The sequence below is a fragment of the Charadrius vociferus genome, unplaced genomic scaffold (assembly GCF_000708025.1).
Source record: "Charadrius vociferus isolate BGI_N301 unplaced genomic scaffold, ASM70802v2 scaffold59, whole genome shotgun sequence".
Taxonomy (NCBI): Eukaryota; Metazoa; Chordata; class Aves; order Charadriiformes; family Charadriidae; genus Charadrius; species Charadrius vociferus.
Genome location: NW_009661371.1, coordinates 2,658,229 through 2,678,847, shown reverse-complemented (window position 1 = coordinate 2,678,847; position 20,619 = coordinate 2,658,229). Strand labels below are relative to the sequence as shown.

Sequence of the window (20,619 nt, the reverse complement as noted above, 5' to 3'; positions counted from 1 at the left end):
AAATGTCCTACGAAGATGAAGAAGGACCCGTATCTCTTTTCACAAAGACTACTGTCTTACTGCAACAAATTGTTCTATTTCAGTGTGTGTCTTTGTACAGTAAGGTGCTGCAGTCACACTTCATAAGCTCAGAAAAGTGAAAGTAGTAAGTAATAATCGATATAAAGCAATTCACTAGGAAACTGCACAACGCAACAAACCTGTTCTCCATGTTTCAATGCCTCCCTCCTCCTTCCAGCCTTACCCCAAGGACTTGAACTGCAGTGGTACTTCAGGTAACCCCAGCTGGAGAGAGGCACTCGGGGAAGGTGAAGACTTCTGATGAGCTGTGCAGGATTCAGGTTCTGGGTCCAGCGATATTTCCTGTGCAGTGTAAGTTATTCCTACTCTGTCAGCTCAGGAGGTGGGGAAAGCAAAATATTTGGAAATGGGATGTCATGTCAAACTTACCATCATAGATGTTCGGGAGGAGAGAGCCAACTGCTCTGCTTTCTCTGTTTAGCTAGGAATGAACCTGCCGTTTGGGATTTTAAGACCAGTTGATCATGGCTCCAATCAGTTTTGATCAGTAAGAAAACATTTTATCCTGTTCCATCCTTTGTATTACTTTTTAAAAAGCAGGGGGTAGATTTTTAAGGTTATTTTTGTTGGTTGGCTGTTTGGTTTCTGGAGCGGTTGCCTTCCAGAGACATCCGTCTTAGAGGTCCACGTGTGCTGGCAAAGGTGAGCACAGGGAAACTCCCAGGCACGGAACTGCAACGTCTGTCCTGGGGAGGTGGTTGTTCTCCTGAAGGGGCAGAAGATCACTCTACCATTGTTTTCCTCAGATTTCCAGCCTGAGAGGAAGCTTCGAACTGCAGCCCCAAAAGAGGGGCTCCCTCCTCAGAAGGCACTGAGAGATATCACAGGAGAGACTGGACTGTTTTAGCCTTAGCTCCCTCAGCAAGGCAGTTTAAAGGACATTTGCTGAACTTCCTACAACCAAGAGCTCACAGCTAGTTCTCCTTGTGCAAGGAGAAGGTTTTAATGTCTTTTTCTTGCCCCTGTATGCACATAGGATTCGGAACAGCTGGTAGGATTAAACGTTTACCATTCCTTTCCTCCAACACCAACAGTTTTTGTCATCTGTATGTGAGTTGTTTTAGGTTTCTAACACTCAGGATTATAACTGTCTCTGGGAGCTGAAAGATAAGTGAAATGTTCGCCTTTATACGTGAGCATTTCCCAGATCACCGTGCCATGAAACGGTTACTTAAGCTAACTGGAAAAAAAGAATGGAAAAGATACCAGTTCAGTAGTTCAGCTAAACTTAAAAATGAAAGAGTAGAAGAGCAAAAAACAGATCATGCAATTATGCAGCAAACGTATCATTATGTTCTGTTGAACCAATGCTTCAGTGGGACAAAAGTCCCTCAAAACTGTGCTAAAGAGCCTCAGAAGAAACCCCAAATGTGTTCCAGGCTGAGTTTATACCCATACTGAGCCTGATGAGAGTTTGCCTGAGCAATTAGTGAAGGACCTCGTTGAGTTGGCAGCTGCCTTGGAGGTTCTGCAACAGCAAAAGCCTGTTAGCCCACCTTGAAAATCAGCTGCTATTGGAAATAGATGCATGGAGAGGCCAAGGGGTGACAGCTCCACAGAAACAGGCTTGCAATGTTAATGGGGGATGGGAGTACTCAGTTTTGACTTGCATTTACAGCTTGGCACCACTGCCTTGAAGTCAATCAGCTCTCTAACTCTTAAGGCCTTGAAATAACCACGTAAAAATTGTAGCCTATATAGTAAGACTGCTGGGAGGAGTAATGCCACCCGAACCTTTGAACAAGTTCGTCTGTTCTTCTTTTCTCATTCTTCTTCTTCCCATTTTAAAAAGGCTTATGACAAACAGAGGATGATACTCTTTCGCTTACTGAGGGATCCTACGTATTGAAGCTGCAACTCAATTATCTGTGAAGCTTTTCAGAAATCTTCAGTGCGGCAGCAAAATTTAGCGTGGATTAGCTTCCAGCTGGGAAAATAATAGATGGAAGTTTTGTTCCTTTACATACGGGAGAACAAATACAGGGATATTTCTACATAAAACAGTAGCAATTTCTTTTCTGTGTATAAATAATTCCTGATAACTTGATGTAAGGGAAGGAGCTAATGATTTTGCAACTCTGCCCTGTACCTACATATGCTTCATCTTTTGGCCTTGTTTATGTATTTAGCCTTACACCTTCAACTCTGAACCCTTTCTGCTTGCTGAGAACATGGACTAGAAGAGCAGAGAAGTTACTACAGTGGGCATTTCAGTTGAAATCTCACTTCTAGGTTGCTGCAATATTTGCAGCATTGTAACATTAGAAAGAAAAAAAAAGGCTTGGGGTTAGATTCTGCAGCCTGTTTCAGTCTTTTTAAATCACTGCAGATCAAAACCCTATGTAACCACTGTGAATTACACTGGAAATGAGCAAAAACAGCTATTGCCTTCCCCAGAAGTTTAAAGTAACATCTGTAATGGTTTCACATTTTTGAGGCTCAGGCCAAGCGTGCCTACAATGACAATTACACACCTCACCCTCCCGCAGCTCTAGCCCAGCAGCCCTCTTGCACAGAGCCCTTCCGGGAACTGTGTGGTAACCTCAAGGGTGTACTCCTTTTCTGAGAGAAAAAGAGCACCACGCCAGGCCCTCAGCACCAAGGAAGTTTTAGGGTCCTACGGGACAAATTACCAGCTGCTGTCAGCTGGGGTTTGGGCCCTTTCAGGGTCTGGGCAGGGGCTTGTCAGGTCCAACAGCTTACAGCTGGGCAAGGGTGTGAGCAGGACCCTGCACTGAGCTTCTTTGTTCCTTGAGGAAAAGAAGTTACAGAAGAATATTTTCTTACTGTACTTGGGGGATATAGATGATGGATGTGTGCCGTTGAAAGCTCTGTCAGGTAAGAGAAGATTGTTTTTATGTGACTTCTTTTTGAGGGAGATTTGACACTCAATCCTAGTAATATGCTAATGGGCTTTAGGTGTCCTTGCTCCTTGTGATGACTGGGTTTTACTGGCGCTCTAAATCCTACCCATATTGTTGACCAGCAAGTCAGTTCTCACTACTATTGCCAGCGAAGAGCATTTTCAGTGATGTTCTGGTTCATGATGTGGTTAAATTCTGGTTGCAGAAATCTTGTTGATGAAGATGATGGGGAAGGGGAGAACAACAGAGCTTGTTTGTAGCTGAGTGGTTTGAGCACAAGGTACCGGTAGTTTACTTGCTGTGTAAAGTGAGAAATATGAATGTAGCTGAGAAAGATGAAATAACTATGCTCTGCTTTTTTTCTTTCATGGTTGTACTTTTTAAGCTGTTTTCCCAAGCTATTATGCTTGTACCTGAAAGGTTGTGCTCTGGTGTGGGAGGTAGCTAGATGGAGAAATATGTCTGAAATGTAGTCTCAGTATATCCCCCTCTGTCAGTATCTAGGGGTTCTTTCAGGAGGTGCAGAGAGATCTACTGCTAGGAAGGAGAAAAGGAAAAATGGTCTACTCTAATTTTTTGTCTAACTGGGGGAAACACTATGGAAAAATAAAGCACCTCTGCGGCGGGGGGGGGGGGGGGGGGGGGGGGGGGAATGGGGAGTGAAACAGTCCACATATTTAGATTCTGAGATGAGGAAATTAATTATATTCCCCAACACCCTAGTTGATACTAACACAGTGGTAGCTGATTACAAGAGGAAGCATTTATGTTAATGAACTTATTTAGTGATTCAATTTTCTTTCAACTTCTACCATCTGTTTTAAAATACATGTTTCTGTTAGGATGCTAATAAGTACACGTGGTTTAATGCTGCATGCTAGTCACCAGTAGTTCCCACTGATTTAAATGCAAATTGTATTTTGCCTGAGTCTGGTCTGCTAGATCTGGTCCCTATTTGAATTACAGTTCCGGGGAAATGCTGAAGGGAGGGAAATGTTTACGGAAAGGTATGTTCATGCATCTCTTCTGCTTTATTTGGAAATGGTCCGTCAAAATGTAGCTAAAGTTTGTAATGTTTGGAATGGTGTTTTGGGCCGGGAGACCCATTTATGGCAGGTAAATGTCTGGCTTTCTTCATTAGCTGCTGCATGGCAGTTTTCATGATTAAAGGTGGCACTGTCTGGGCATTTCTTTCAGTTAAAAGTGAAATGTATCTGGCTATAACTAAGTACAAGTCTTCTAAAATGGGAAGTTAATTTATTGGTGTAGTGGGAAGAAAGTCAGTGGTTTTAAAGAGTTTAATGAAGTTCTTACCAAAGAGCTGATGGTGAATGCTTTGCACTCAGGATTTGTATGAAACTTTTAATACTTAAAACCTTTGAGGGCTGTGGCACGAAACTAGTCTGATGGTGGAAGTTTCTGCAGCATCACACCCTTCCCTCAAACCTGAGCGTTTCACGTAAGGCTTTTCTGGGCCTCAATAAAAGACCTTGTGTGAATGTGTGTGTGTAAAGCATTTATTTATGTGGCTGTTCAAACCAATGGCATGGAATAGGCAGACAAAAGAAGCAAATATGGGGCCCTCAGCTCAGCCATAAAATGAAGACTTTTTTTTTTTAATAGCCATTTGGATCACCATCACTTTCCATCCAGAGCCCACAAGAAGCAAAGAACACAGTTGAATGTTGAATTTGGCTGGTTCATGGGGATCTGTATGACTCACCTCGGCTAAAATTAGCTAAGCTTAATTTGTAACTTGTTGCTTAGTAAACACACACAAAAAAAAAAAAGGCTAAGAGACCAATCAGCCACCAAGGGATGGTGTTGACTTTGTTTTCTCGACAACAAACTTGAAAACTAATACCACTTACTGGTATTCCTGATAAAGTCACAAGATGAACTGTGGATGAGCAAGCTGTAGTATTTTCTTTCTCTCCCTGTTCTTGCCTTAGCCTCACTGCTGCTGAGCAATGCACAAGAACATTTAAACTCTATATAGAAGATCGTGCTGCAAGTTGGACTCTCACTAGAAAATACTTTTTGGTTTTATAGCAGATGCTGGCCAGTGTGAAAATGGAAGTTCATGTTAACATTGCAATTTAAGCTTTGTCTTGCTGCCAAAGATGTTATAATCATGGTTAGTTTAATCAAATTTAACAAACTTCAAAAAATACATGTTTTTAATGTTAAGATCTTTAACGTAGTTGTTTTCATGTGCAGCCTTTCTTTCTTTGAAGGTGGCTGTTCAGGTGATAGTTTTTTCATCTGAAATGACAGCTGCACTAGCCAGGAGAGTTATAACAGTTTTTTGCCCTACTGAAAAATAAACACTTCTTCCCAAAATGGGGATTTGCTTTCTTGAAAGAATGACCCTTAACTCAATTTAAACTTATTTGATTTCACAGATGGACATTAATACTAAGCAGATGAAGAATCCCTCTGGATTTGCATTTTTGTATCTTTTTAGTACCAAAAAAATCATCATGACTAAGTTAATTTTTAGTGTAGTAATAGGACTTAATCAGAAATGACTGTCTTTCATTCTGAATGTTATAAACCATATAAGAGTTTTACATCTTAAAAAAAACTTATTTGAGAAAAGGATTAGAAGGGATCTTCTAATCCTCATTCCATTTCATCTGTTTTATTGATAAACTATAAATATTCATTCTAATTATGTCACGCTTGCCATGGGCCTGATCCCAAGAGATGCTGAGTGTCTGGGCCCACGTGGATCGCCATCGACCTCCTGCTCCAGCGCCACTCTTGCTTTCTCAGCAGCCTGCTTTAGCCAGAGCTGTTGTGTCCTCTCTTGTCCTGGCTTTGGTTATATGTAATCAGTGTTTCTTCCAAGCAGGCTACCAGCATACTGCAGTTCTTCAGATGTCCGTGCTTGAAAAGCATGTCGTAGCTGCAGCAAATTTCACAGGGCATCGAGCCTGCAGAGGCATGCCCGTACTTCAGTTTCGACGTTGTGTATTCCACTGGGCCTTACATGCGTGCGAGCAATTGCATGGCTCAGGAGACATTCTATTACATGAAGTAAGATAAAAATTGCAGGTGTTTGTGCCTTGCTGTGGTTTATGCCGGCAGTCACGGGTGGGGAGGAGGGAACACTCGCACGCACAAGAGAAGAATGTGGGATTTTTACACCAGTATTGAGTAAGACATGCAATGTAACTACACCTAAAATTTGTCCACTTGAGGTGTCATCACCCCCCACTATTTGACAATACATAATGTTGGTGAAAATGATAAGAATTCTGCTTTTGCTTTTGGCATAGTCAGGGTTTTGCAAATCATTACTAATAATGCTGCTATGAGGTAAGAGAGACTTGAAATGGTTGTGAGTGGGGAAACAAAGAAAGGAGACAATATATTTGGGGCATCTAGTGCAAACAGGATGGTGATGGCATAAAATTGATACTGCTGCCTCTGCAATACATTCATGCAGTCAACAGGAGTACAGAAATAAGCTGAACAGCATATTTCAGGTAACTCCATCCAAGCGATTTTCATTCTTCTGCTTTTACAGTCCTACAATGCAGCACTATGTCAATAAATGAGATTGATAGCAGGTCTCCTGGAACAAAGGTGCCTCAGCAATTATTCAGGACAGCTTGTCAGTTTTCCTGGGGCCTGCCAGGAGCAGGGTATAAGCCAGATGTGACTTGTTTGGTCGCAGCAGTACACTCCAGACCCTGGGGGCTTCTGACTGTACAAGGACGGGGGCACATCCATTCATAGAGTGGGGAAGTTTGAGGAAGTCATGGAGTAGGAGGATGGCTGGAAGCTGTCTGCATTGAAGAACAGTTCACCTGATATACCGTTATCCCCAGCTGTCCCTAAGAAAGTCAGAGCCATTGCTTGAGATGAGATGGATGGCATCGCATGAGAAGTTGTGGTGGTGGCTGACTGCTTTCTTGGGAACAAATTGGAAGTAGTCATAGGCTTGGTAAGCCTGAAGCAGTGCCCTTGTTGACCAAGGCAGGTTGAGCGAGACAGGACAAGGATCTTCTCTGTGCCCCTGCTGCTATATTTGACAGATGGTTCTGCTCAGACAACTCGTAAAGACAAATAGAGATGGTCTTGGGAAGGTGGAAGGAAAACTAAATAGACAAAAAAGACCCAGCGAGTCCTGTGTTCATCAAACCATGCAATTGTTAACTTTTAACAACCACCTGAAAGAAAACACTGAAACCCACAGTAATCCTCAAAATCATGCACTTACTGCAATATTACCAAACTCCTGAGACAGACCCCTCGAACAGCACTAAAATAATATACAGCAAGCTTTGTAGGTCTTGTTAAAAATTTATTATTTGTCTTCTGATTTTTGAGATGCCAGAGTTCCCCTGAGCCATACTTACAAGTTTTTCTTTGTAACTAGCATCAGTAGGAAAACATCGCTTAATTGGTTAGACTTTATTTTTTCCTCCAGCAGCTGGAGCTCAAAGTAAACCCCATGACAAAAAGTTTCAACAAACTGATGAAAGCTGGTGGTGTTGGGGTTTGAATCAGGAATGAATGCATTAGAAAATACAAAGGTTAGTTCTTTCCTTTAGTAAAGTAAGGGGAGGCAAGATTACTGCCTGCGAACTTCAGTGAATAAACAGCTATGTAACTCCCAGAGTGGTGTCAGGAAAAACACAGGAGTAATATTGGCCGCAAGTAAACCTTGGTTGCAAAATGTGAGAAAGTCCTAACTCAGAAGAGCAAAGGTCTGGGACAAGACTTTGTAATAGTAGTGGGAGCAGTGGTGATCATCCTCTAAGAGGAAGGTGACTTGGACGATGGAGGGAACAGAGTTAGGTGCTGTGCTTCCTCCATGAATATCTTAACAGGGTTCCTGGTCTAAAAGGAGAAGCCTCTACTGTGGCGACTCTTCTGTGATGCTTATTTGAGAACAGCAAAGTGCTTCTAAAGCAAGTCCAAAACATTTTAACTTTGACTATCTCATTTTAACTCCACCGTAAGAGACTGTGAAATTTTCTCTTTCATGTAAACAAACAATGAGCTATACAGTACTTAACTACAAAGACCTAATTATATATGTTAGATTTAGTCTTTTGTTAGTGTCTCCCAGATCAAGCTGGGAAGCTGGCCAGGTGTGATTTCAGGAGGTGTAAAAAGGACCAATGAAAATTAATTTGAACTTGTTTAATTCTAGCTTGTGGCTTTGTTGTTCTGTGTTTAAAACATTAAATACGTCACAGTCTTTTTTTTTTTTTCTTCCTTTTCTGGGCATCTCAAACAAATTTTTTTTTGATGCAACTTGTGAGAGAAGAAACAGGATTTGAACCATGCCCTTTGAATGTAGACTTGTACAATACTTTCCTTCAAATTATAGCGTAGTAAAATGCAACTAATATTTCGATGTGACTCAAAAGTGACCTTTCCCCATCTCCAACAGCAAGCTTGCTCTCGCAAACGTACTGCTGTGAAAAGCTGATGTGTGTGCTGGGTGTACTAAAATGAAAAATACGAGCTGATTTCTCCCCCACTCCCAGTTCTCGCTGAACTATCACAAATTGTTACGAAAAATGGTGCAGGTCCTCAGACCTTCGAGGTTGAGGTGCACCGCTTGCTGGTGTGTCAGCCCTCCTGCAAGGACACCCTTGCACCTTTCTGCATTATGTCCTTTGCTGGAAACCAGTCTCTTCCACATATACACCGCCACATTACCAGTGCCTCACCCCCCCGAGCAGTTAGGTAGGGATGCAGTTCATAACTTTTTGAACACATTAGGAGAAGCACATAGATGTGATTTTACATGCTGTCTTGATTTTAAAGATTGTGAGGCTCACTTTAATCCATGCCAGGCTAAGGTTAAAGCAAACAAAAAGTATTTTACTTATGGAATTCCAACAGAGCTCACAGAGGCTTTTGAAGACACAGGACAGAAAGGAAAGGAAACTGCACACAGCCAAGATGTTACACTATGGAATCTCTAAAGGCTTCTCTTCCCACAACCCAGTGAGAAGCAAACTTACCTGACGCACATTGCTGGGATGCCACTGTGTTGAACATCTGTCCTCAGGCAGCAACCACAGGAGGTGTGCTCGGATGGAGGGCAAGGGGAGGCCTCATAGTTTCCCATCCCTCTGGTTCATGCCTCGATGGGAGGGTGGGGTGCAAGGGCGTCCTTTAATCTCAGGCCTTCCTGCTCTCACAAATGTTGTATTTCCCAGCTTAGTTACCCTCTGGAAATGCTGGTGCCACTGGTGCCAGCTTTTACCATCTCCGATCCAGGCAACTAAGGAATTTTGTTTGGATTACCCTATGTGATTTCTAGTTTCATGGCCTCATTCAAGTCGGATGGGACCTCTGGAGGTCTCTAGTCCAACCGTTGCTGCAGCAAGACCAACATCTAAGTCATATCAGGCACTGGACAGAACTGATCTTGTCCAGGGGAGTTTTGAGCATCTGCAAGGACAGAGATTCGACATTCTCATCAGAGGAGTCGCCACAGTAGAGGTTTCTCCTTTTAGGAAGACCAGGAACCCTCTTAAGATGTTCATGGAGGAAGCAGAGCACCCAACTGTTCCCTCCATCATCCAGGTCACCTTCCTCTTAGAGGCTGATCACCAAAAAGCCTGCACTTTTGCAGCCTGAGAATGCTCAGCTCCTTCTGCTGCTCCTCGTGCACCGTGTACTCCAGCTCTCGACCATCGCAGTAGCTCTGCACTGAGCTCCCTCTCTCCTGGTTGGGGGGAAACACAGCCAGACACTGTTCCAGGTGTGGCTTTTGAATGAGGGGTAGCAGGGAAAAAATACTTCCCTTGATCTGCTGGCTCATTCTTACCTAACCTCACATGTAACCAGCCATGTCGCCACGAGGATGTACTGCTGACCTGCACTCTTCTGCAGAGCTGATCTCCAGCAAATCCCGTGCTGCACCCACAGCCAGCGTGCTGCAGTACCCAACAGGACAGAGCTTGCCTTCCGGTTTACAATGTAATCCTTTTCCCCACATGCTGAATCCCATTTTGCATGAACCACGTTTTCATCAGTCCCGTACTGCATCACCGCATAGATAAGATTAGTGCCTACCTCTTGCTAAGAACAACACTTGACAGTAAAGTACTCCGGAGTGATACTGGGTGATTTGGGATGACTGAGCTCCTCCATCCTCTTGCTGGCGTGCTATGTGTAAATAATATGCATTTGACATAGTATTCTTGTATACAGTGGTTTGATAACGCTCCCTCAGTAGATCAAAAAGCTGTGACTTAAACCTTTTCCTAATGTAGCAAACATCTGACAAATTATTGCTGAAACTGAATACTATTTATAGGTTGTTTTACTATTTAGTTCTGAACTCATGGTGACTAATGACAAAAATGATACTGTGCAAACACCAAGTATTTTTAAATACTCTCCGGTAGGTCTCTCCTAATGCTTTACTTTGATCATTATTTTTTTTTAATGAAGTAAGGAGAGAGTAAAGTTTAAAACAGTTGTTCCTTTCCCTTTTGGGGGAAAAAAACCCACCAAAGAGCATATTTCTAACCCAATGCCTCTTTTAAAAAATATTGCATAATAAAATTTCAACATTGAAATAACAAGTCACTGAAGACAATGGGATTTTTGCCAGCAATTTTGTTGCTGAGCTTCCTTTACACCCTTTTTCTGCTGAGGTTGAATCTATCAGAAATGCGAGCGCGTTGCCTTTGGGGAATTCAGTTTGTTATAATTCAGTGAAATTCTTCCCTGAGCCAGAACAAGTCTCTGTCTGTCTTGCCTCCTGTTTTGAACCCTATTTTTAGCCTATTTTAATTGCATAAGTAAATTGAAGTTGTGCAGGTGTGATACCAGAGGAATGCCTCCACAGTGGCAATATTAGACTATAAGATGCTTCAACCAGTAAACATGGCTGTCACCACTGGGATGCAGCCACCAGGCTGGGACGACCTTTTCCAATTTCCTTAACAAGTTAGTGGGGGGTGGGAGGTAGAGAAATACCAGAGGATGGACCCTGCCGTGGAAAGCAATGTTCCCCCCATTCCTTGCTGCTTGCATCTCGCCAGTCAACTCCTCCATGCTACAGCGGCGGCTGTCCTCTTCCACAGCTGGAGGTGCTTTGGGCCTGAGGAGGATGGACTGAGAATGGGGAAAGAAAGGAAGGAGGGACAGGCTTTACCCCTCAGGGTACAACAGTTTGAATGTGTGTCTCCAGTTATCCATTTATGGCAGACTAAACATGTAGGAGCAGAGGCAAGTTATTAAGGGCGCAGAGCTAGGCCTCACCGATATTACTTGCACAAAGAAACTGAATGTGCAGTACCTGTGCTAAAACCTATTGATCAAATCTTTTTGGATTGTGTAAGTATTCCTGATGAAATTTGGCGGGGCAAGAGAAGCGGGAGATGGTGGCAGTGCTGTAGGGCTGCCCCTTGGGAGATGCTTCCTTCTCCCTGCCCGGCACAAGCCGGCACTCTGCGCCCAAGGGTGCCCCACGGCACCCACGTGTGCCTTGGTTTTCATATCACAGGCTAATGCAGAGTTATAGTTCACCTGTCTGGGCCGATTAAGCCAAATAATTAAAATGGCTTCTTTTTTTTTTTTTTTTTCCCCTCTGTCAGATTAATCTCTTAGCCATAGTGTTAGAATTATGACTTTTTTTATTCATCTTTTAAAAACTAATTTTCTGTGCCTGTGGGTTGAGACCCCGGTTCAAAACTACAGCAGTGCAACGCAGCACACCAAGCTGTTCCTGCCGGAGAGAAGCCAGGGGAGTTATTCAAAACGTAGGGAGAACTGATAGGATCTGGCTGCCTCAGTGCCTTGGAAAGCAGTCTTAATTTCTTTTAAAACTGGAATTTAGCCATATCTCTACCTTTTGAGCATGCTGAAATTTACTGTATGGCTGGAAGGGGAGCTTTTGCAGGTTTACAGCCCTTTGTTGCCCCTGGGGTTCCCGCTAAGGCAGGCGTTCCCGCAGAGCTGCCCTTGGCGGCCTTGGGGACCCCCAGGTCCCTGCTCAGGAGGGCAGTGCCCTGCTCCGTGCCCCGGGTTTCACTCACGTAGGTTAGGATATTGCTGGCACTGCCTGGTCCCTCGGCTTTCTCCCTTAAACTTGTCTTCAACAGCAGCCAAAAAAAGAAAAAAATCCTTCAAGCCAAGCCTCGCTTCTTTCCTCTCTGCCTCTTCTCCAGCCTGCCTGGAAAATATATGAAAATATAAGCATATGTCTGAGGTTCGTTCAGCGTGCAAACCTTTCAAAAACCAGCTGTTATTTTAAACATTTGATGATGAAGAACTTAGCGCTGAGTTTTGGTTGTGGAGGTGTTACACTGAATGCAGGCTCTGGTCCATCACAGCTGAACAAAGCCAAGGCAGGCTCAGGACTGATCTTGTCGTCCTTCTGTGATACTCATTCACTTGTAAAAAAAATATGAATTAATTGCAGTACAGAGGCTTTGTTCAGTGAAAATTTATTCTGAAAAGTTGTTATTGCAGCAAGTGTCTTTGATTATGATAGCATGAATAAGTGGTTTTGGGAAAAAAAAAAGGAATATTAAATAAGAAGCTCATATTCACATGAGAATCAGTTTCTTGAAAGGCTCTAAAATTCTTCACTTATTATCAGGTATTGCAAAGTTGGAGATAAAAGTAACCAACATTAAAAAAATTAGACTATCTTCCATTTCATAAAGCTGTACGTTAATTTAATAATCAGAGCCTTCCTTGTCTCAGTAATTTAAACTACCATTAGTTGTCTTGTCATCACAGGCTGGTATGAATAATGACTCTTACATATTGCTCAGTCTGGTTCCTTGCACGGACAAGGATTCATCATGATACCACATTTCATCTTTCACATAACTGCTGCTATTAGTGCTATTACTGAGCTCAGCTGCCTTCAAAGCCCAACTTGAGCTACTGACTTTATTCCCCTGATCTCCACCAGGATTTAGTCCGATGGGGACAGTGCAGCAGTATCAGAAATTCAGTTTAATGATAACAGTGTTTTGAAGGCATCGTTGGTTGAAAAGTAGATAATGGGGTTCTCCCTTGTCAGGTTTGCCCTCACGTTCTTCTCAGCCAAGGTTTAACGTGCCTTTCTGGTGCATGTCATTATGTGGTGTGAAACTTCTAATACCAAAAAAAACCCCAACCAGGAGTAGAAATTTCTGGGAGAATCTAACACAGAAATCACAAGCAAGACTCCACATTTTTTTTCTCCCCTGTGTTGTAGTTTAATTGCTCAAGACTCCAAGGTCTGATTCAGATCAGATTTGATTAAGAACTGGCTGTAATGTTTCTATGGGTTTTTTAAGAAATCAGTGTCTTCATGTTACTCTCCAAAATTTTGGTGTGTATCATCTTCTCGGTGCTATAAAAAAAAAAAGAAGTGTGCTTCACCAATAACATTAACATTCTCTGAATTAAATAGTTGTAGATTTATCTCTTGATCCCTTATTAAATTGGTGCTTAGCCAAATATTCATATTTAGCTTTCATAATCTTTCCTCAAACATTTGTCCCTCCAGAACCCCGGTCCCTTTGATGCTTTTCTCTGAGCTCCATGTGAATGTCTTTGTTTTGGATTATTTTTCCCCAGAGGTGATAGTTTTCATATTTTCAAGCCAAAAAATCATGTTACTTTTTGTCCTGGAACTGTACATTTTTCTCATCAATGACTGGAATGTTTCCAGGTTGAGGATGCTTTGTAACTCTAATAATGCATTTATTTTCTCATGTAGGTCAGGACTTAAGACTCATGTGCTGGTAAATACATGCACCAAATATTTTTTTTTTATGGTTTGGGTTGGTGTTTGCTTTAAATGTTACTTGTTTACAGCCCTTTTGGTTCTCCACTCCTAACTTAGCAGAACAACTACAGAGGCTGATCTACCTTGAGGGCTGGTAAGGGCTTTGCAGGCCCTCTGTTATCTCCTTCAGCAGGGGATGTGGGATTATCCCAGCTCCTCAGCACCCTGCCTTTCCTGCAGTCAAATGTTTGGAACCTCTCTCTTCCCTTCTTTGAACTTTGTGCATCAGGGACTGCGTCTAACCAGGTCCAGGTAGCCTAACCTAACACCTCTGGGCACCGGGGAGCATCAGACAAGTCCAAAAAGATCAGAAGCTAAAAATGAATGAAAACGTAGAGGCAAACAAATGCATGGCTTAATGTGTATTGACTTGTTAATTTGTACATTAAAAAGAAAATCCCAACTCTGACTAACTGCACATCATGCAGGAATGTACATTAAATAGTCTGGAGATAGAGAGCGCTGCTGCTCTTGCCCGTGCAAAGCAAGAGACCAGCAGAGGCATTTATGATGCGGTGAGGTCACCTCAGGCAGGTGAAACTCTGCAGGATGGAAGGGAGATCTGCAGGGAAGGAGGGGGAATCACCATCAAGCTCTCCCTCTTCCATAAACAAGAAAGATCTTGCCCTGCTGTCATATCCCTGTGTCTACTTTTGAAAAACTTTGACTGAATATTCCTTAGCCACTGATGATACAAGAACGAAGTTTGTGATACCGAAACTAAACAGCCATTTCTTTCTGTGACAAATACTGTTAGTATGGATGATCCTTCCTAAAAATAGTTCTCAGGAAAAGGGATTCCCAATGTGCTGCAAGAGCCATTTGATAAGAGCAGCTAACAAGCACACTGTGGAAATCTGGGTGCGTCCCAGGTTCAGGAGCGCATCCTGGCTGTGTTAGCAGTGACCTGGGCTTGGGCAGTCTGTGTCTTTCTGCATCTCGAGCTCAAAATCTCATTTCAGAAAGCTGTTCTTCACTTTGGGGATTTTTACCTCATATACCTCTGCCATCTGGAGACCAACTTAACTATGAACTTTCATATACTTCATGTGTACTTCACTTCTAACTTCCTCTTGCAATGCCCGAGTCAATTTTCAGTAGAGATTTTGGCTGCCATGGCCTGAGTTTGTTTCACGCATCCTCCACTCCCTCTGTCTTCCAGAACTGACCAGATAATAAACACCGAAAGTTTGTCAGGTGCTTAGTGAATTGTGTTTGCACACTTGAAATGATTCTACCACAGTACTTGTTTATTAGATACATTAATATAAAATATATGCAATGATCACATGGGACCATTTTTCCATTGAGTAGGTATCTTCTTGGCAAAGAATTAGAGATGTGGTAGACGCATCAAATCTCCCTTTGCAAAACAACATCTGTAAAAGATTACTCATCATGAAAAGAACTGAGATTATATTCGATACTTAGCAGAAGTCCGTAATGTAAGCTTCCAACAGCACTCTGTTGCAGGCTCTGTTAAGGATATGAGAAAACATAACCAGTGACAGACGCAGCTGAGCTGGCAGGAGTCTGTCTGCTAGTGATGCTGAATCTGTGCTCAAAGCGATATTCTGGTACCTTATCTCAAAAACACCCCTAAAGATGGATATAGTACATTTGGAAATAGTCTGGAAACACACAAGGAGAATATTTTGATACCCAACAGTGTAACTGAGAGCAGTCAGCATTGTTTTAAGTAAAAGAATCAGAATAGATATGTTTGAAGGGTGTGCTGGATTTTGGATTTCTTTTTAAAGAAAAAACAATGTAAGCTGATGAGGAAAAAGCAGCAAATAGTTTTCACTAAACACAGTAGTAGACCGAAGCCTATTGTGGAAGAATAATGGATGACATAGAACAATATTTGAGGGGGGGGGGGAAATGCCAAGCAAGGTCCACAAAATGATGAAGTAGCAGTGAAGAGAGGAGAATCTAAAGAGAGCTGATGAGAAAGGCAGTACAGTTTGAAACACAGCTTGCTGAACTGTCTTGGAAGGTAAGCCAAAAAGAGCAAACATACAAGATAGCAAAAAAGTTGATCATAGTTCACTTTCAGGAGCTGTAACACGTCTGAGTCTTATCTACACTGACTAAGATTGTTTGGGTAGGATATTCTCATTTATAGTCAAACATCTGCTTATCCTAGCATCATGAACCCTAATAATCCAACAAGTTTTTTAAAAAGTTACAAAATAGCTATCCACATAACGCAATTAAAAATGTCTACTGGTACTTAGATCTTTATCCCTACTTTTCTCATCTCCTCTGCACCTCCCTCCCATGCAACAGTAACTAAATCGGTGTGGTTTTATTTTTTTAATGAACTGTTAAACTGCCAAAAGTATGAGTAAAATTAATTTAAAGTGGCATTTTCAAAATGTTTCCCCAAAAGCCTCCGTAAACTCTTCCATAAACTTTCAAACAAGATACTGACATGAAGCTTCCTTGATTTATGCTGGTTCTCCTCTTCAGGCTGCTAGTACATTCTTCCTTGGTTAGATCCCTCTCCTATCTCTGCTGGCTCCTGTTTGACAAACAGTGCACTAGGATGTGAGCACATAAAATAGGAATCTCTCTCTTCTGGCAAAAAAAAAAAAGAAAAAAAAAAAAAAAAAAAAGAGGCTCCTGCTGGCTAGCTTGTCATAATGAGCCTGTTAACCTGGGGGAGTGTCTGATCTGGTTGTCCTCTGCACTGAAGGCTATCACTATCCAGAATTTTCTACCATCTTGGAAATTCAACGTGTATTCACTTCTTCCTGAAGCAAAAAAGCTGCAGAAGTAGTATAGAGCAAGGAAAGGACGTGGAAGGCCTAGTACCAAAGTAAGAACCATCAAAATATGCAAAATGATTTTTTTCAGTTTTCTTCCTGTAGTAGAGTAACCTCCCTATCCCCGTGGATTGCTGAAAATTTAAGGAAGAATAGCTTAGAAAAAGTCAAGTCATACCTATACAGGAGAGCAGTTTATTTCCATTATGAAACACTGGTATATCATGTAATTGAAACGGATTTAACAGGCACAAATCCAGGATGAAATGGAAAAACTGGGTTTCCCAGCAAATAATTCTAGGGTAGGACAGCCAAATTTCAGCAGCCGCTCTACTACAGCAGGATTCTTTTGCCAGCCTTTCCCCGGCCCTTAGAGCAGCTCTGCCTGCTTGCTTTTATCTGGGTTCGAAATATGGGGGAGGAAAACAGGACACTGAGCTTCCAAAAGACTGTAGCATTACTCCATTAGCTAGATTTGTACAGCAGCACTTGAGAGTTTGCTAAATGCCTGCCCTAACTGGTAAAGCACGCGCTATACATCCCTTACCCCGAGCGTTAGAAGAGCCTCAATAAGCATGAGCAGAATTGTTTACAAAAATGGCAAGATCTGGTGCTCTTAAAGAACTCCTGTTCAGCTTTAGGATGACAATATTTCACGTTGTTAGATTTTTACATGCTCATATTTGTCCAGACGATCCCTGAAAAGACTTTCTCTGACGGATGGACATACTGTCCTTCTGTGAACACTTCCATCCGCATTTGCCCCCGCGCTCTCCAGTGGGAGCACCCAGCTCCAGCTCCTCTCAGAAACTCAAGACCTGCGGTTCGCTGGCAGCTCAGCTCCGGAGGCCCCGTGAACTGGAGGCCATGTCTCTCCTCCAGGTCAGATAAGCCAAAATCAGGGGAGTGAGCTCTGCTTAACGCCCAGCTCTCACCAGTTCAGCTGTGGAACAGGACCAGCTCGTGAGCTCTCTTGCGCCGGTTCACCAGAGCTAGAGCTCGCTGGAGTCCTCCTGTGGCGTTTTTCACACGGTTGATCAGTAGTTACAGAAATATTAGCCAAATTTCACATGAGGTTATCAAAGAGAAGCAGGAAAATACAGCTGACAGCTACTAATAGCGACCAGCTGTTACCAGTATGTAGGGCTGGTAGGTAGCTTTGAAAATTTCCTGAGCTCAAAGCAAGAGGAGCTATCAAGAGCCTAGGAAATACCCTCTGTAAGTGGGAGAAATCAAGTATTTTTGCAATAAAGTACTTGCGTCTGTTTAAAGTTAGGCAACCCTGATCCAATTTATGTTGTAAGATTCGGCACCTTGTGGACTTTGATGCCTTTGTGGAAGATATGCTTTCATCAGCTGTTACTGGGCTTGCTCCAGGGGCAGGTAATGAAATGCAGTGATGTGTTTGGACTGCTGGACAAACTGGGTGACATGACTGTTTCCTCTGGTCTTAATCCACCACCTTCATAGCTTAAATCCTTGACTAGAATGAATGGATAAAATAAATATGATTTCATGGTAGCTGAAAACCGTATGCTTTTTTTAAGGAAAAGTATATAGTGAAAGTTTCATCAAAATATATGCCTTAGTGCAAAAGAGAGTTCAGGCAGCTTTCTCTCATGAATGTTGCTTTAGATAGTGGAGGTGTTTTGGGGTTTTTTGGGGGGAGTGTCCTTTTTTTTACATTTTTGTCTGCTTAAAAAAAAACAAAAACAAAAAAAACCCCTCTAATCACTGTTCCTACGATTGTAGTTTTCACCATAAGACTTCATGAAGCTGGTCACCACACCTCCTGAGAAAGACAGTGCAACAAACGAGCTGTCATCCATTTTCTGACATACCTGTATTCCTTGTATAAAAATAATATATTAAAAACCTAACATCTCCTTGGATTCCATTAAGAATTTAAGCTTTAGCTGTAGTTGTCTACAACAAGAGAGAATTGAAATTGGGCACTTAGACCTTGTTGTGTGGTCCTCAAAATCTGTGTAACCCTGTAGGCATCTTGAGTGGATTTTTTTTTTTTTTTTGGCATGCATTTAACTCTCTGAAGGACCTGAACAACTCCTTTCTCAGCCAGAACCACTTAATTCCTGAAAGATCATGACAGCTTCCTGCCCTGAGCCCAGACAGATGTTCCCAATAGACGCTATTCCGCCTCATCTTCCTGAGCCTGTTTAACTGTGCTAAAGGTGCGTATGTTCAAGTATGTGCCTACGAACAACACAACGATCCTCGTCACTTAAAAAAAAAGGCGGGGGGGAGGAAGGAGTAGAGGAGCGTAAAACATTTCTTCCCTCATGAGTCTGAATCCAACCTACTACTCTGTCTTCTCTTCCCTGGAGGTATTAAAGAGTCGCGTAGATATAGCACTCAGGGACATGGTTTAGTGGTGGGTTGTCAGTGTTAGGTTAATGATTGGACTAGATGATCTTACAGGTCTTTTCCAATCTAGGAGATTCTGTGATTCTGTGTTCTGTCTAAGTTCTGCCTGTGAAAAGGTACTGGGAAATTGGAAGATCCGTTCTTCCCCTCCCTTGCTGTTGAAACTGTAGAGCAGAGCAAGGGAGACAGTAGGATGTGGGCCAGAAGGGCCCTGTTGCTGCGGGGACCAGCCAAGGCGCTCAGCGCAGGCAGGGAAAGTCCCACATGATGCTTCAGGAGTGCTTGCCCACCTCAGGACAAGCGCAGGATCCGGGAGTTACGTCCTCTGCTCAAACACAAGAGACAGAAATCAGTTTTGGCAGAAAGGAACACAGAGCTGAGATGGAAGCATATATCTGGGGAAAAATAAGAGCCCCCAGGGCCGTTCTTTTTACAATAGTAATTTTTTCTTCTTCATTAGAGTAAGAACATCAGTATCGCAGCCCAGAGGTAGGCTCCTAGATCATAAAGGGGTAAGATTTAAGATGTCGCTTTTATTTCCCACTGATTTGATAAGCTTCCTTTGCTCGGAGAGCTATTTTATCACTCGAAATGTTTTGACTTCTCCCAAAAAAACTGTGTAACTCAGTGAATAACATTCCTGACATTCTAGTCTTTTGCTCTTTGCTTACACATAATACACGTTTCCAGCTTTGAGTCAAATGATCTTTGTCAATATTTGGTTTTCATACACTAGTGAATACTTCCCTCTGCAGGAAACCATAAGTCAATATCAGCCATCACCTCTGGCAACGTAGAAAAAAAGTTCCAGGCCTGAAGTGGTAACTCATATAGCTAAATTTACTGAAATGGGTACTTGTTTCTTGGCAAGCTGCCCTAGTGATACAGTCACGTTTCACATTAAGTTTTGCATCAAGGTATTTCCATTGACTTTCACATACATTTATTTTTTTTTTAATTACTTTTTTCCTAGTGCATTTTGATAGCACATAATGGCCGATGCCATTATCCATGCAGAATATTCTAACACTGGTGCTTGCAAATATTACCCCCCTTGGACTGTCAGAGGAGGGAAGGCCATCTTTGATGTCAGTCATACTCTGCCATGGCTTTCTAAAGGAACTTGACTTCCTACCTGAACTGAACTGCAACGAACAGACCAGCCTCCGTGAGCTACAGTCTGCCTTTGCGGATGCTTCTTGTTCCTGCACTGCTTAATTTCAATTTCTGATTGTGCCCATTACTTTCTGACAGCCATAAACTCCTGTTCCCCAATGCTCTCCCCTCCCCATCTAAAAATCACAGCATTGTGCCTTCTTTCTGAAGCACCAGATGTTTTAAAATGCATAGTATGATCACTACTGTTTAATCTACAAGCCAGTAGTGCACTCAGTGGTTACTACTCTGGATTCTTTACCTCTTTCAAGTCTAAAACTTTATCTGCTGGCTTAGTTAAAAGCATCACTGCATTCTAAAAACATAAGGCTGGAACAATCTTGGTTTTGCAGGCTTCTTTTTGAAAATATTTAAGTGTCCTTATACTTCATGGAAGTGTACCCACCTTCAAGCAGTACGTAAGATTTTCTTTCAATTCCCATGAGCAGGTACTTGCATTCTAGCGTCCTAAAAATCCCACCTGGTTTGACAGTGGTTGCGTCATTTAATTGTTCTATGGCTGTTGTTTACCTTTTTGGTGAAAGAAAAGCCTCTTTCCACAGAAAGGACCGGCCTCACAAAAATT

General features: G+C 42.3%; 1 protein-coding gene across 1 annotated transcript in view; it reads right to left on the bottom strand.

Moving 5' to 3' along the window:
* Positions 1–9,320: 9,320 nt before the first annotated feature.
* The window catches only part of RBM46 (RNA binding motif protein 46), a 29,696-nt gene continuing 18,397 nt past the window's right edge, over positions 9,321–20,619 (bottom strand). Inside the window, 4 exon segments of the mRNA XM_009893768.1 lie at positions 9,321–9,429; positions 9,512–9,648; positions 9,888–10,004; positions 10,911–11,048. Coding sequence (XP_009892070.1) covers positions 9,321–9,429; positions 9,512–9,648; positions 9,888–10,004; positions 10,911–11,048 — 501 coding nt within the window.